Genomic DNA, 12829 nt, shown 5'->3' on the forward strand with positions numbered 1-12829 from the left:
GCTGGGCACACRTCTGCAACGGGAGTCCCAGATTTGGCGCACATCTGTACCCACAGCAGCTTCTGCAAGAGAAGCTCCTGCAGCCCCTCAATGCACCACAGCATGGGCTTCGGTCCCTGACCACCTGCAAGGCACCCTCTCAGCACCCTGCTTTCCTCAGGATCCCCAAAGCAAGGATGCAACAGCTGAAAACCCAAAGAAAAGAAGTCGGGAAGCAATAATCTAAGATACAAGTGGGTGAGCGACAGCCATCTGCACAGCCTGCTCACCTGCCCCAGTCTGACGGAGTCGCACTGGGAACCAGGACAGTCCTGGAGGCTATTCCGTTAGCACCTATAGATTATTTTTAAAATATCTCTTTTCATATGGCTTTTTTGGAGCCTTTGCCATTCCTGTGGCAGGAATTCAATTTTTAATCTCATGGAACAGTTTACAAAGAAATGAAAAGCCTACAGAAAGGTGATTGATTGCTTTCCATCGGATATTAGGGCAGCTTTCTCAAGGGGTTTCCAGGGCCCCAAGCACCAATTCAGTTCTGCTCCTGAATTCCCTACGCTTCCGAGTGAGACACCACATCCCCGCACCTGGTGACAGCAAACAGCACAGAGACCCACCACCCTCCCTCTGCTGACACCGCTCCAGAGGCGAGGAAGCGACACCTTCAGATGCAGCGACTGTGTTTTTGGAGTGCTGCAGAGCAAGGAGGGCCCCATTTCCAGGTTTTATTCTGGGGGGAACGTGCACAAAGCCACAGCCAGAAAAGCTGATCGCAGGTTTTGCTTGTGCCTTGCTTGGCCGTTTCTTGGGGCTCGCTGGCACGATGGAGGAAGAGCCGGCTCTGCTGCCCCGAGTCGATGTGCCCTGGTGGTGCAGGGAATCGCCGGGCGACGTGAGACACGGAGCCACCAGCCCAGGGGGAGTGGCGAGTCCGGCTGGGAAGAGCAGCCGCTGCTTCTCAGAACCCRAGAACAGCAAATGGGTTTCAGATGGGCCACCACGGAGCTGCCGCGCGGTGCTGGCTCCCTGCCGCTGCCGCCCCAGAGCCGCGCACAGACCCGGCGCCTGCAGCGAGAGGCTCGGCCCCGAGCCCCCACCGCCGTCCCAGGCTGGGCACCGCTCACCGGCGCAGCCCCCCGGCGTGGGGCACATGGGGACTGCTCTGCTGGTGTGGCCGAACACCCACCAGTGCCTGCAAGGGCAAGCTCCAACCTCCAAAGTACATCCCGGGTTTGATTTAATCAAGGAGAGGATGCACAAGCTGCATTACCCCTGCTCCGGGCTCTGTTGCGACCTGCCCTCCCCTCTTCTTCCCCAAACAGCCAGCTAGCAATGCCTTTATTAAACCCCCCCCRTTTCGTTTCTTCTTCTGGAGAGTTTCCTAGCGAGAACTACATGGTCAAGCCTTCAGACGTGAGTGACGCAAGTTGCCTGTCGAGTCCCCGCACAGCACACCCTCSCCGGCCCTGTTCTGCACCGCAGCCACACACGGCTCTGCCAAGTCACCGGCTTTCTCCGCGGGCYGCAGCGAGGTCCGCCTTACATAAGAGGGAACAAACTCCCTTTTCTTCCTCACCCTTTCAATGCTGCCATTCATCCCTGCCTACCATCCTCCCGGTGCCACCTTGAGAGATCCAACACGCGCAGCCGAAACACTTCACCTCACACATTTTCCCAGGGCGACGTTGTGCTGGGTATGCTGTCCGCAAGTAACGGGGCTGCAATGCCATCCTCCTAACCTGTAAGCGAATTAAACAGTTAAAGCAAAAGCTGCCGAGCTGCAAAGGTATCCGTGCGTAAAGGACGCTCCGTGCCCTGGCAGGACCGCTTCGCTGCTCAAAAAGCAAACCGCTCCGAAGCCTGGCAGCCCTTCCCCGAGCACGCAGGGCACCTCGGGCAGGTAGACGCCGCAGGGCCAGGCCACGCGTGCCGTGCCACGGCAGTGAATACGGCATCGTACAGCACGGGACCGACCCTATAGAAGGGCTGCGTGAAGACTCTGGCTCGGATGCTGAGCAAGCACTACGGCTGGTCTCAGCTCGAGCTGGCTCGAAACATCTCRGTCAAACCCCAGGTTATTTTTGCATCTGCGCATCTGTTCTGCCTGGTTAGAGACACTGTGCTGACTTTGGGCAAGCGGTCAGCACCAAGGAAAAGAAAGTTAGGAAGGGAACAGGACACAACTTTGCAGGCTGAGCATGAAATGACAAAGCCAGGTTTATGCAGACGTGAACAGGCCACTTCAAGGCATTTTTCTATCCTTCATAAAATCAGTACTAGCATCATAACCATCTAAACTTCAGGACTTCCAGCCCTCTTTTGACTTATGTCCAGTAGGGATGCATACTGCCTGGCCTTGCCAATCCTTCTGCCACTATTTGTCAAATACTGAATTCCAGCTCCTTTAGAAAACCAGGGGGAAGGAGCCGTGGCCGGTTTTGAACTCTTTGTCCTTCTCTCTCCCCCCCCCCCCCAACTTGTACATCATCAGAACAGAGCAAGAAACCCACAAAAAATGCACATTCCCAAAGCCGGAGGCTCTGTCCCCGTTCTGGCAGCGCAGTGGTCCTACCACAACGTGCTACGCAGCCCGGTCGCCTTCGACTTCCTAACAATACGCTCACAGCAGTGGAAGGACAGGGAGGAGGCTTCAAAAGAAAAGAGCAGCAAGGAACGAGCTATTTTGAACCCAGAAGCCATCCACTGCAGAGGGAACCCTCTGCCTCTGAGCCGCATTGCTCCTCCCCACCAGCGTCTCCAAGAGCAGCAACAAGAGATGTGGCAAGAGGCAGCAGCACCAGGGTTTGGTCAAACGGTCAAGCTGGTCCAAGGGCTTAACTGCAAACGCAGCCTGGACTTCACAGGGGGAGAGCACAGAAGACAGAGCCCTCACAGACTCGTGCCATCCTTGCATCCTCCTGCTTGCGGGTGCTTGATGAAGTGCTGGGATCACCGGGAGCTTGCAGGGGGCTTGCTGAACCTTGCCCCTGGGGCCTTGCAGAGCTCAGGGCGACACAGGGTGGCATTAGCACACAACGCTGGCGTTCACCCCAGAGCCGTCCTTTACCCAGCTTGCGAGGGGAAGGAGCAGAGAAGTCAGTGCACAAATTCTCCCCTCTCTGGTTGAGGTTTGAAAGTAAAGGGAGAATTTTTCTTATATTGCTCTTAAAACACAAGGCAGCTATATAGTTTTTAAATACAGAGGATACGCTCTCCTGTCACACGCAGCAGCTGCCATGCAGCATTTGCAGCCATTTTACGTGTTCTCTGCCAATTGCACAACCAGGACATTGCTGCCAAAGACGACGGTTTAGAAGGATAACACCCTGCAACCAATCGTTCTCCAATCCAAATGACTTACATCCCGATGGCGACCTTGAAAACACGTTCCTGCCTTGCAACCATCACAACAGCGCTCCGCCCGGGACAAGCCACGGCCGTGAAGCACAGGACAACCGAGGTGCGGACACGGTGGGCACAAGGGCCCGTTTGCAGGGCGAGCGTAGCGCGGCACCCTGGGCAGAGGATTGATTGGAGGGGCAGGGAGACGCGGCCGGGGCAGCAGGTGTGGGGGAAGCAGCTGCAAGGAAGTTTGCACAGCTCAGACTATGCTGTCTTTGGCGACGCATCTGCGCTGTGTTCCCAGATGCTCACGTCTGCAAATACTAAGCACCAATTAAATTCAGATTAAAAAAAAAAAGTTGCAAAGACAACAGATGAAAACACCCATGCTGTATCTTCGAAGAGCAGGATGAACCCACCCTCAAGAAATGCAAATGTAACAGGAACCAAGAGACTCCCGGGATTACCAATTACAAGAGACGAGATTCTCAACATCTTTCTGTTTTGCAGCAATTAGCTGTTAACTGRAAAAAGAAAAAAAACTGAACAGATCAACACTTTTCTATTATTAGTTTTAAATAATGACTCAGAAACAGGAACTTCCTTTTTCCCCAAGCTGTAAAGAGCAAAGCACCGAGAACCTGATCGTGGCTTCAGGCTGATTCAAACTGAAAGCATCTCTGCAGAAATTACAGGAGAGAGGCGTGAATACGATGAGAAACAGATCCTTTGCTTCTAGCGTAACTACTAGCTATTACCTTTAATTTGCAGGTAAAAAGTGCGATACAGCCTATTCACTAGTAAGAGCAGGCAATGCAAAGAAGAGGCATGTGTACAGAGGGATGGAGGAGCAAGGAGAGAGGGAAAGTCATGCCTGCCGATGGACTTGGAAAGAGACCGGGTAAAAAGACAGTTTAAAGAAGTCTGCTTAGAACATGAGGCGGCCTCCCAAGGCCTGCCTGATATTAAGCACCGATACCATCTACAGCCCAAGGAAACAACTAAGAATTTCAGCGCCAAAAGAGCTTCCTGCCCAATCTGCTAAGCAGCCAGTTTTTGCAGAGCACTTCAGAGCGAGGACGGAAACACAGATTCAGCTGATGAGACACAAGAAGTGTCTCTAAAAGCATTAATTTCCTTTGGGAAGCAGCCCATGTGCTCCTAGCACTGGGCAACCATCACTCCTGCAGCAGGACCCAGCAAGGCAGATGATTAAATCTGCATCAGTTATTTGGGATAACCRGAAACGCAGTGGATGAGGACACAGTGTCACAAGCAGTGACTAGTGCTCTGAGGACAAATGAACTCTGAGTTCACCTTGACACACGCTGATCGAAAGGATTTTTCATTTTTTCTTCTTCCAGGGATAACTATCTGCATCCCTGCCACATCCCCTTAAAGCTCTGGATCAATGTGGATATAATACAATCCCAGAGGGAGCTGCACTGAACGCACTAGGGACCAGGCCACGGAGCAGTGTGCRTCACCACGGCATTGGTATTCCTCCAGCGCTGGTCGCCAGAGCCGGGCTGGGACCTGTCCGGCCTGCCCTGAGCCCAACTCAGAGCTGCTGCAAGCAGACATGGCTGGTAAAGGCGCCACCAACAAACCCGGCTCCCGAAGAGATTCGGGTGCTCTGCAAACCTCTGTAACAAACAGCCCTGAAACAACACACAGAGGCAGATGCATTATTTCTTGCAGTTTTTCTTTGACTTTTTTTTTTTTTTTTATTCCTTCCCTTCCTTTGCCACAACACACACTTTGTATTAAATATCTGAAATATATTAATTTTTAAAAAGTATTAATAAAAAGCTACTGAAGGACACAGCTGGCAGAGTGACCAAGGGCAGAGACCCATTGCAAAACATCGGGACGTTTAAAAACAGAAGACCTGAAAAACAATGATAACAGAAAAATCCAGGCATCTTTTGCATATGCACAGCTGGCTGGAATATCCTGGACTCTGGCATTATTGCAAAAACAGAAGGGGAAGCAGTAGAAAAAATAGATTCCATTGTACCAACCTGTATGGAAAAGGGAGTTAAGAGCAAAAATGAGACGGCTTTAAACATTTTTGGTATTTCAGATGTTCCCTCCCACACCCACCACTCAATCACTTTTAAACTTTTAGCAAGTTTTCTGGCTTGGGATAGCCAAAGAGCACAAAATCTGCTTCATAAAGCTTRTAGAGCTGTCGCCTCCAAGCCAGTGGGATTTTGGCAAACCAGTCATCCTCCCAGCTGCTGGCAGTCCTGTTCCGGTAGCTGGGAGGGAAGCGAAGCAGCCTGTCCACTTTGAGGAGCTGCAATAGATGAGCAGCATCCTCATCCAGTGTCTCCAGCTTCCCAATAAAATCATAGTCTATCTGGCACGGGTGGCACAGCCGGTAAACCTGCCTCCAGTGCTCATTGAAGGGGGCCATCTTCTCTGTCCGGGGGTCCAGTAAGTACTGGATGAAGTCAGAAAAGGAGACTTTGAGGCCTGCCCCGAAGGCCTCACTGACAGAGGTGGGGAGGTTGGTATGGTTGGAGTAGAGCTTTAGCATAGGGATGGCAAAACGCCGGTAGAACTCCTCATTTTCCAGCTCAAATTTGCTGCGAAAGGCTGATATGAGGCGGACAAAGGGGTCCCGTACAAAGAGGAACTTAGTGTACTTCTTCAGCTTGATCTTCATGAGGTGCCGGGAGAACTTCCCATAGCGGCGCCAGAATTTGTTAAAAGTCAGGTGGGTGCTGGTGTTGTGGACATGTTCCCGTGGGATATCCAGAGGGTCCCGGTATGGGACTCCCTGGTCCAGCAGGCTCTCACTTAGCAYAATCATAACCCGTTTCCAGTTGGTGCAGGCCACCTTGGGCACATAACAGTAGATGATGCCGTGGCGGTCATCCACGATGAGGTGGTTGAGTTCATAGTTGGGGATGTCATCGAAGGAGCGCTCCTTGGTGGGGAAGGTGAAGCTAGAATTGGCACAAAACTCCCGCAGTGTTCTTTGCCTCTCTATCTGCAGTTTCTCTTGGTCCAAGCTGGCTCTGGCATCATGTGTAGACCAGTCATAGCCTCGCACATTCTCCTCCAGATTGCTTGCCACAGGCTTGCTGGAGCCCTGGAGGAGTGGCTGCTCTGTCTTTTTGCTGATAGAGATGTTCCGTTTCACACTCGAACTAAGCAGCTTTGCCAAAAATTCATCCACATCCGGCAAGGTTTCCCAATCTTCACCCTCAGCGATACCAGGAATGGCCCCTGGGGAATGAGGCCTGGAGAAGGACGTATGCAGGTAGAAGTGAGCTGTTCCCACATTGTCCCAGTACACGATGATCAGGAGGATCATGAAGATGGAGACCAGCACCACAGAGAGACGGAGGAGCCGTGCTTTGGTCATCCTGACAGCTACTGTGATAGCTGGCTCTCACCTGGGTTCACCTCCAGCTTGCAGAATAAGGCTTGGGTTCCAGCATGGTGCTGCAGACCAGGAGCCTGGAAAGGTACCAGAAATAAAGTTAGTTGATCCCTCAAGCACTCTGGTTTGGAGAGAATGACTTTGCAGGATCAAGACTCTGTGCAAGGCTGACTGTCCAGTTCTGCACAGGAAGAGCTGTGTGGACCTCAGGTGCCCACAAAGAGCACACGGAGAGCACTGACTCTCTTGGAGACAAAGCCTGACCCCCCCTTGTAGGTCCTCCCTTAGCAGTGTTAATATAGTGTCTGGTTCTCCAATGGAACAGAAGGGGACATCAGATCTCAAAGCATTCCTGGGGCAGACTAGAGCCCTCAGTTGCTGCTCCAGCTCTCACCAACTCCTCCGTCCAGGAGAACGAAAAAACTGCACTTTGTCCCGCAAACCATGGGACAGAGTTAGGACTGGATCTTTAGGTCTCCATGGGGCCTCAGAGCTCAGCCTGTAACTGACTGAAAGTTCCAATTTTCTGCGCAAAAGAAGATATAATGTGTTGCACTTTCACCAGTTTCCATAGCAACTATGTTTTGTTCATCAATCTCCAGCTTCTGGAGTCATGTGATTTCATGAGACACTCTGCTTTCACTAAAAAAAAATAAAATATTAAGATTCCAGGCCTCAAGTTTGCAGAGAAAAGTTTGAGAATATTAAAAGAAATGCAGCTACATATAGAAAATATCCAGAACCAACTGTCTTTCAGATCTCCTTGATTTTTAAACACATCTAGCACACAACAGGAAGAAAAAGGGCTTGATTTTAACACTTAACGGTTTTAACATTTATCATCACACTGAGGTCTCATGTACCTCATGAAAATGCTCTCTACCACTGCGCTAAAAACAAAGGCCCTAACAAGACAAAAACATGCTGCTGAGGGTGCCGCTGCCACAGAGGTCAGAGCAGACCCCTGTCCAGAGGACACCACTGACCCAAACGCCCCATCTGACCTAATCAGTGTGAACGCACCCAGTAGATGCCGCCACCACGACCTTTCTTGGTAGCTACTCCACTGTGTCAGCAGCAGTGATTAGACAAAGAGCCTTCCTATGAAAACCAGGGGAACACGGCCTTGATAAAAGCCAAGTATCAGTAGAAATCCAAAGGAATGGTTATTTCTAACAGAATGATTCCTGAGATCAAGGATGCTCTAGTAAATCTCTGTGCATGTCTGGACTGTGTGTTGAGTCAAGACCTCTTTTGCTGGCTTAACATCTTTTATGTTTCATCCCTAACTGCTCTTGATCACCAATGACAAGTGGAAATCGTTACAAAGGGAGTTGAGAACACCTTTTCYAGGTGGTGCAGCAGTTTTTTTACTTCAGCTAGTCCCATCTTTTTAGTGCTACCTGGTACTTCCTTGCTGACCCCCAGTCCCTTGCCACCAACAAGCTCCTCAAGGGAGATCTGCTGGAAGAAACCTGCTGCAAAGGCTCAGTGTAGAGACAGGCTGGCAAACCAGGCTTGCTCTCTGCCCGAGTTAGCCATGAACTTCAGAAGCAGGTAGGGAAAAAGCCGACAGTGCCCGACTGTCCCATGAGTGAAGTACCTCTGGGTGCCTGAGAGAGGGTGRGAGCAGCCAGACCTAAAGGAAGGAAAGAGGTAACATGCCCAGGTAAGGTAATTTATCTTGGGGTCAGACAACTGGCTAATCTATTCCCAGCTCTGTCACAGGACCTTGAATAAATCATTTAATCTTAATCTGTTTCCCCTCCCAAGGACACCCAYTCTGTTTAGCTTGTAGGTTTGTCCCAGGGGATGATCAGTGGTTACAGGCTCAGTTAGCACTCAGGGCATCTCAGATTGGCCTTCCAAAAACTCACCTACCTAAATAAGCGGCTACACCTGCTAACTTTGAACTTAGCGTCTGTGCCTCCGTCTCCCTGCCTGGCAAACGAACACGAAGCTGTTCATGCTCCTGACCAGACAGTCCTGAGGTTTAACATTTCTGACAGTTAGCAAGCACCCTGGGATCATGGAGCAGGCACAGGCAGTCAGGGAAGGATAATGCATTACAGGGAAGAGCAGCTACCTGATGTTTTGAGAGAGAATCCAAGGTTTGCTGTTTTACACAGTCTCTCTCTGCAAGTTTTAACTTCAAAAGCCAGATAAAACAGTGGTCACCTTGCAAACCCCCCTTCCCTCCCTCCAGGTATAGTCCAACACCTGATTATAAGAAAAGCAGATGAAGATACAAAACAAGAGCCACTCTTTCTGCAGACATCCCCATTCTGTCTAATGACTCAGAACAAACCCTACAAACATCAGCTGTGAAAATAAAACTTGTCAGCAGCCCTGAAAGGAGGCTTTTCAAAATGAGGACTGGGTCTCTTTCCCCCAAAACACAGAGATTGTTCCCCAGCCAGTTCATACACAGCTCTCGAACAGCACCAGCCCCACACTGTACAGGGATGCAAAGAAGCTGAGAGTCCACATATGCACGAGGTACTGAGCAGTGGGAGATCTGCTCAGTACCTTTGAAACTCACAGAGGCCTTAATTTAAGAGACTTGTCTAAGCAAGGCTGAGATTAAACCTCAGGAATGCCAGATTTTAGCAACCAAAGTCCTGGTTTCAAACACTGGACCAAAAGCATTAGACTGGAATTTACTGATAAACAGAAGAACAATACCAGATATCATCACATATCAAAGTATTAGCTCAGTTTGTCCCAAAAGACCTAAAATGCAGAACTGAAGGTTTGGGGTTTTTCCACCTTGGTGTGTTTATTTACACTTAGGAGGTAGGTAAGCCAGAAATTCAGTGTAGCTGGTGACTTAACACGTGACTTTGCACTGCAACACCAAATACCATGTTTCTTGGATTCAGGCTCCTAATCTGCATGTCAAGAGGAGCTGGAAGAACTGCAGACATAACACATTGCGCTCTGTGGAGCAAGAGGCAGGTATTACTCAGCAGTAATTCTCCACGTTTCATTAGTTAAGACTGAGGACAGATCAGATCTAAGAAGAATCACCCAGAACGATGAGTACGGAGTTAAAGAAGGGGCAAATTATATATGTGCGTCAGCACTTCAGGCCAAGCATCTCAGCCCAATGACAGAAGATAATGGAGTGACACTGCCAAGTCTACTGCTTGGCACATTTCTGGTTTTGTGTTTTGCCTGAATCCATTCTTGTTTTTGAGACTACTAGCTGCTCAGGGCAGGGACTGCTTCCTATTCTGGATGAATACAGTGCCTCCTGTGCACATAATCCCCAGCACACTGGGTCTCCAAAGCTGTTTGAGACCTTTAGGGTGGCTGGAATGCAGTAATTCTGGAAAGCAGCAGAGCATCTCTTTTCGCCTCCTCTATACTCAGCAACTTCCACTGCTTCGGGCACTGCAGCAGCCTGCCAGCATCTCTGCAAGGCTGTCCCACCCCAGTGTGGACAAATTGCCCTCTCAGCAGTGACGGAAGCAACCAAGGCATCGTGTGTGGCATGCCAACGCACACATTCCTTTGGGTAAATGGAAGGATGCTCTTCATCAAAGCCACCACGATAACATAGCTTTACTGAGTGCACCCCAAGGGCTCAAGCCTGCTTTCCAGGACACAGCACACAGGCCTGCCAGAGCATTCTGCTTTTCCAAGACACACAGCAGTGATCAGCAGAGAATCGAAATGACTATGCTTGCATTAACTCTACCAGTACCAGAGGGGAACTCTGGAAAAGAACAATAATGCAACCTAATTTCCCCTCATGAGGCACCTTCTGCAAGAAACAGAGTTACTTACAGAGTTACTCCATTGATTATGAAACACCCTCTTCCCAAGCACTTCATAAAAGACACCAGACCGAGAGCACAAATTAGAGGTCTCTGTGCACATCAGAGGGAACACGCTTTCATCCTCTCCTTGCCAGAACCAGAAGAAAAAGCCTCCACTGAGAAGCCAAGAATTTACATTCAAGTTCAGCTCAAGGGCATCAGCCAACAAGGACGCACACCAGCATCCACTACAAAGCTGCCTCTGTAGCATGACTAGCAAACTGGGAAATAAGCTGAGTGCTAAAATCATCCTGTGGAGCCCCCCGTTACATGATTATCGCATGACTGAACCTGGCCTGGGTGGGAATCCATGACTCACTCTCCCCATCTCAGGCCTGGAAAAGACACGGAGGTCCAACAGCACGGGTCCCATCCCATGACAAGTTGTCCTGTCAAATCACTGAGGTCCTAGACCAGTCAAATTTAAAGCCAGAAAGGGTGAACGTATCCCTTTTGCTCTTTTTGCAAAAGCCACTGCAGATCCAGGTCCTTCAGGATTTAGAAACCTTATTTGTACTCTGTGGCCACTTTGTAACTGTTCTCAGGGCAAACAACGTGCATCAGCTTAATTCCTGGCTCTTTCTTGCTTTCCTCTCTACAGTGTTTCTGCGCAGTGACTGCATTTCCTCCCAGCCGCCCTTTGCAAAAGAAAGTAACTCCAGCTCTACCCGTTCTCTCACAAAACCGGAAAGGCATGTTCTTCGTCATGGGAAAAAAAAGCAACTTACCTATGGGTATGTACCAGGAGCACTGGTACGTACCCATATCTCTATGAACAGAGATGGTCTTCAAATAGACTGTCTCCAAAGACTACATTGCAGCTTCCATCTCTTCTTGCTTTGTATCTTCCCAGCTTTTCCCTTCTCCCACTCCTCCTAATCCCTCTGGGAAGCACAAGGCACAGATCAGGCACCAAGCACCAGACCCCTTCCCTCCAGAGCCTGTTCATTCGACACATGGGAAACACGGGATTTCAGATAGCTTGTTTTAGCTTTGTCTGCTTCTGAAGGGGCAAGGGAAAAAGAGACTGAAAACTTTTAAAAGCTATATAGAAAAGAAATACAAATTGATGCTTCCTCCTGTGGCAACTTCTTTCACCAGCAATCATTTGATCCGTTTAGCTTCTTTACCCACATATAGTGGAATACACCTGTTACTGGCTAGGCTTAGGGAATAAGCAGGCTCCAGAGAAGTGAAACGAAGTTATCTACTCTCTCTAGGTGTGGGAGAACGAGCAGCAGGCTCCCATCATTCAAATCAGATGGAGACTGTACCAATTACCAGAAAAGTATTTCATGTATTCTGTCATAATTCAATAAATTGCTTCTCCTCAACTTTCCAAAATCTGGTGTCTTGTGTAGACTAGGGAAGTTTTCACCCGTGTAATTACATCAACAGTTACACTGGTATAAATGCATAGCGTAAGCAAAAAGCAGGGCTTGTGTTGTGTCTTGTACCTCAACTTAGCATATATACGCTAGAGAAGACCATCAAAAAAAAGTTTTAATCTACACAGCTATCCCTCCCACCACCGTCACAAAGCTTAGCTTGTACCRGCTTGGCAGCACCAGTCTCCTCTTTTCTAATATACATACTTGCAAGCAGTCTTAATAACCATATTTCTAAGTTTCCCATCAGGAAGCTCCCCAAACGCATGTTCTGTTCAGCCGTTATATTTGTCGCGGGCTGCGAGCACACCCACCGTCCCTGGCCGTACAAACACAGGAAGAGTCTCAGCAAGCCTCGGTGCCTACAGCTCGGGCCAACAAAAACCTGGAACATTTGTTGCGTGTCAACACCAGCTCTCCGAACGGGCTGGAAATCAGAGCCCCGTAACTCACGCTGTCTATATTTGCCTTGGAAATACCTTATTTAAGCATCATTTTCTACTGTTTATAGTTCAGCTGCGTACTGAAGTTTTGTCGATACGGTTCAAACGGAATTAATTACTCGCTTTAACTAAGTCACGCTCAGTCTTCTGCTAAAAGCCACCGTCTCACCAGAGATGGAAACGTTCCCTCAAGGACAGGGCTTCCCGGTTTTGCTCCCGTGGCTGCGTGGCCCTGAGAAGCTCCCGAGCCCGGACGCAGCACGGGTCTGAGCCTAGCACGCACGAAAACCCCACGGATGTCAGACGGGCTAGTTTTAAGCCACAGGCCTCGCACGAGAAGCGGGGGGGGGGAAGCAGACGGCTCGGAGTTCAAGCAAGGGCAGCTCTCAGACCCACCCGCCGCCCCGGGGGCGAGCAGGCACCAGCCGCCGCGCAGCC

The 12829-nt window shown here is 49.8% G+C and overlaps 1 protein-coding gene across 1 annotated transcript in view; it reads right to left on the reverse strand.

Moving 5' to 3' along the window:
* Positions 1–5045: 5045 nt before the first annotated feature.
* The window catches only part of CHST12 (carbohydrate sulfotransferase 12), a 10484-nt gene continuing 2700 nt past the window's right edge, over positions 5046–12829 (reverse strand). Inside the window, exon 2 of the mRNA XM_026083265.1 lies at positions 5046–6813. Within this exon, the coding sequence (XP_025939050.1) occupies positions 5459–6718 (1260 nt within the window). The 5' untranslated portion in view covers positions 6719–6813 and the 3' untranslated portion in view covers positions 5046–5458. The remainder of the gene's footprint in view (positions 6814–12829) is intronic.

Source organism: Apteryx rowi, unplaced genomic scaffold (genome assembly GCF_003343035.1).
Source record: "Apteryx rowi isolate R43461 unplaced genomic scaffold, aptRow1 scaffold_6, whole genome shotgun sequence".
Classification (NCBI taxonomy): domain Eukaryota; kingdom Metazoa; phylum Chordata; class Aves; order Apterygiformes; family Apterygidae; genus Apteryx; species Apteryx rowi.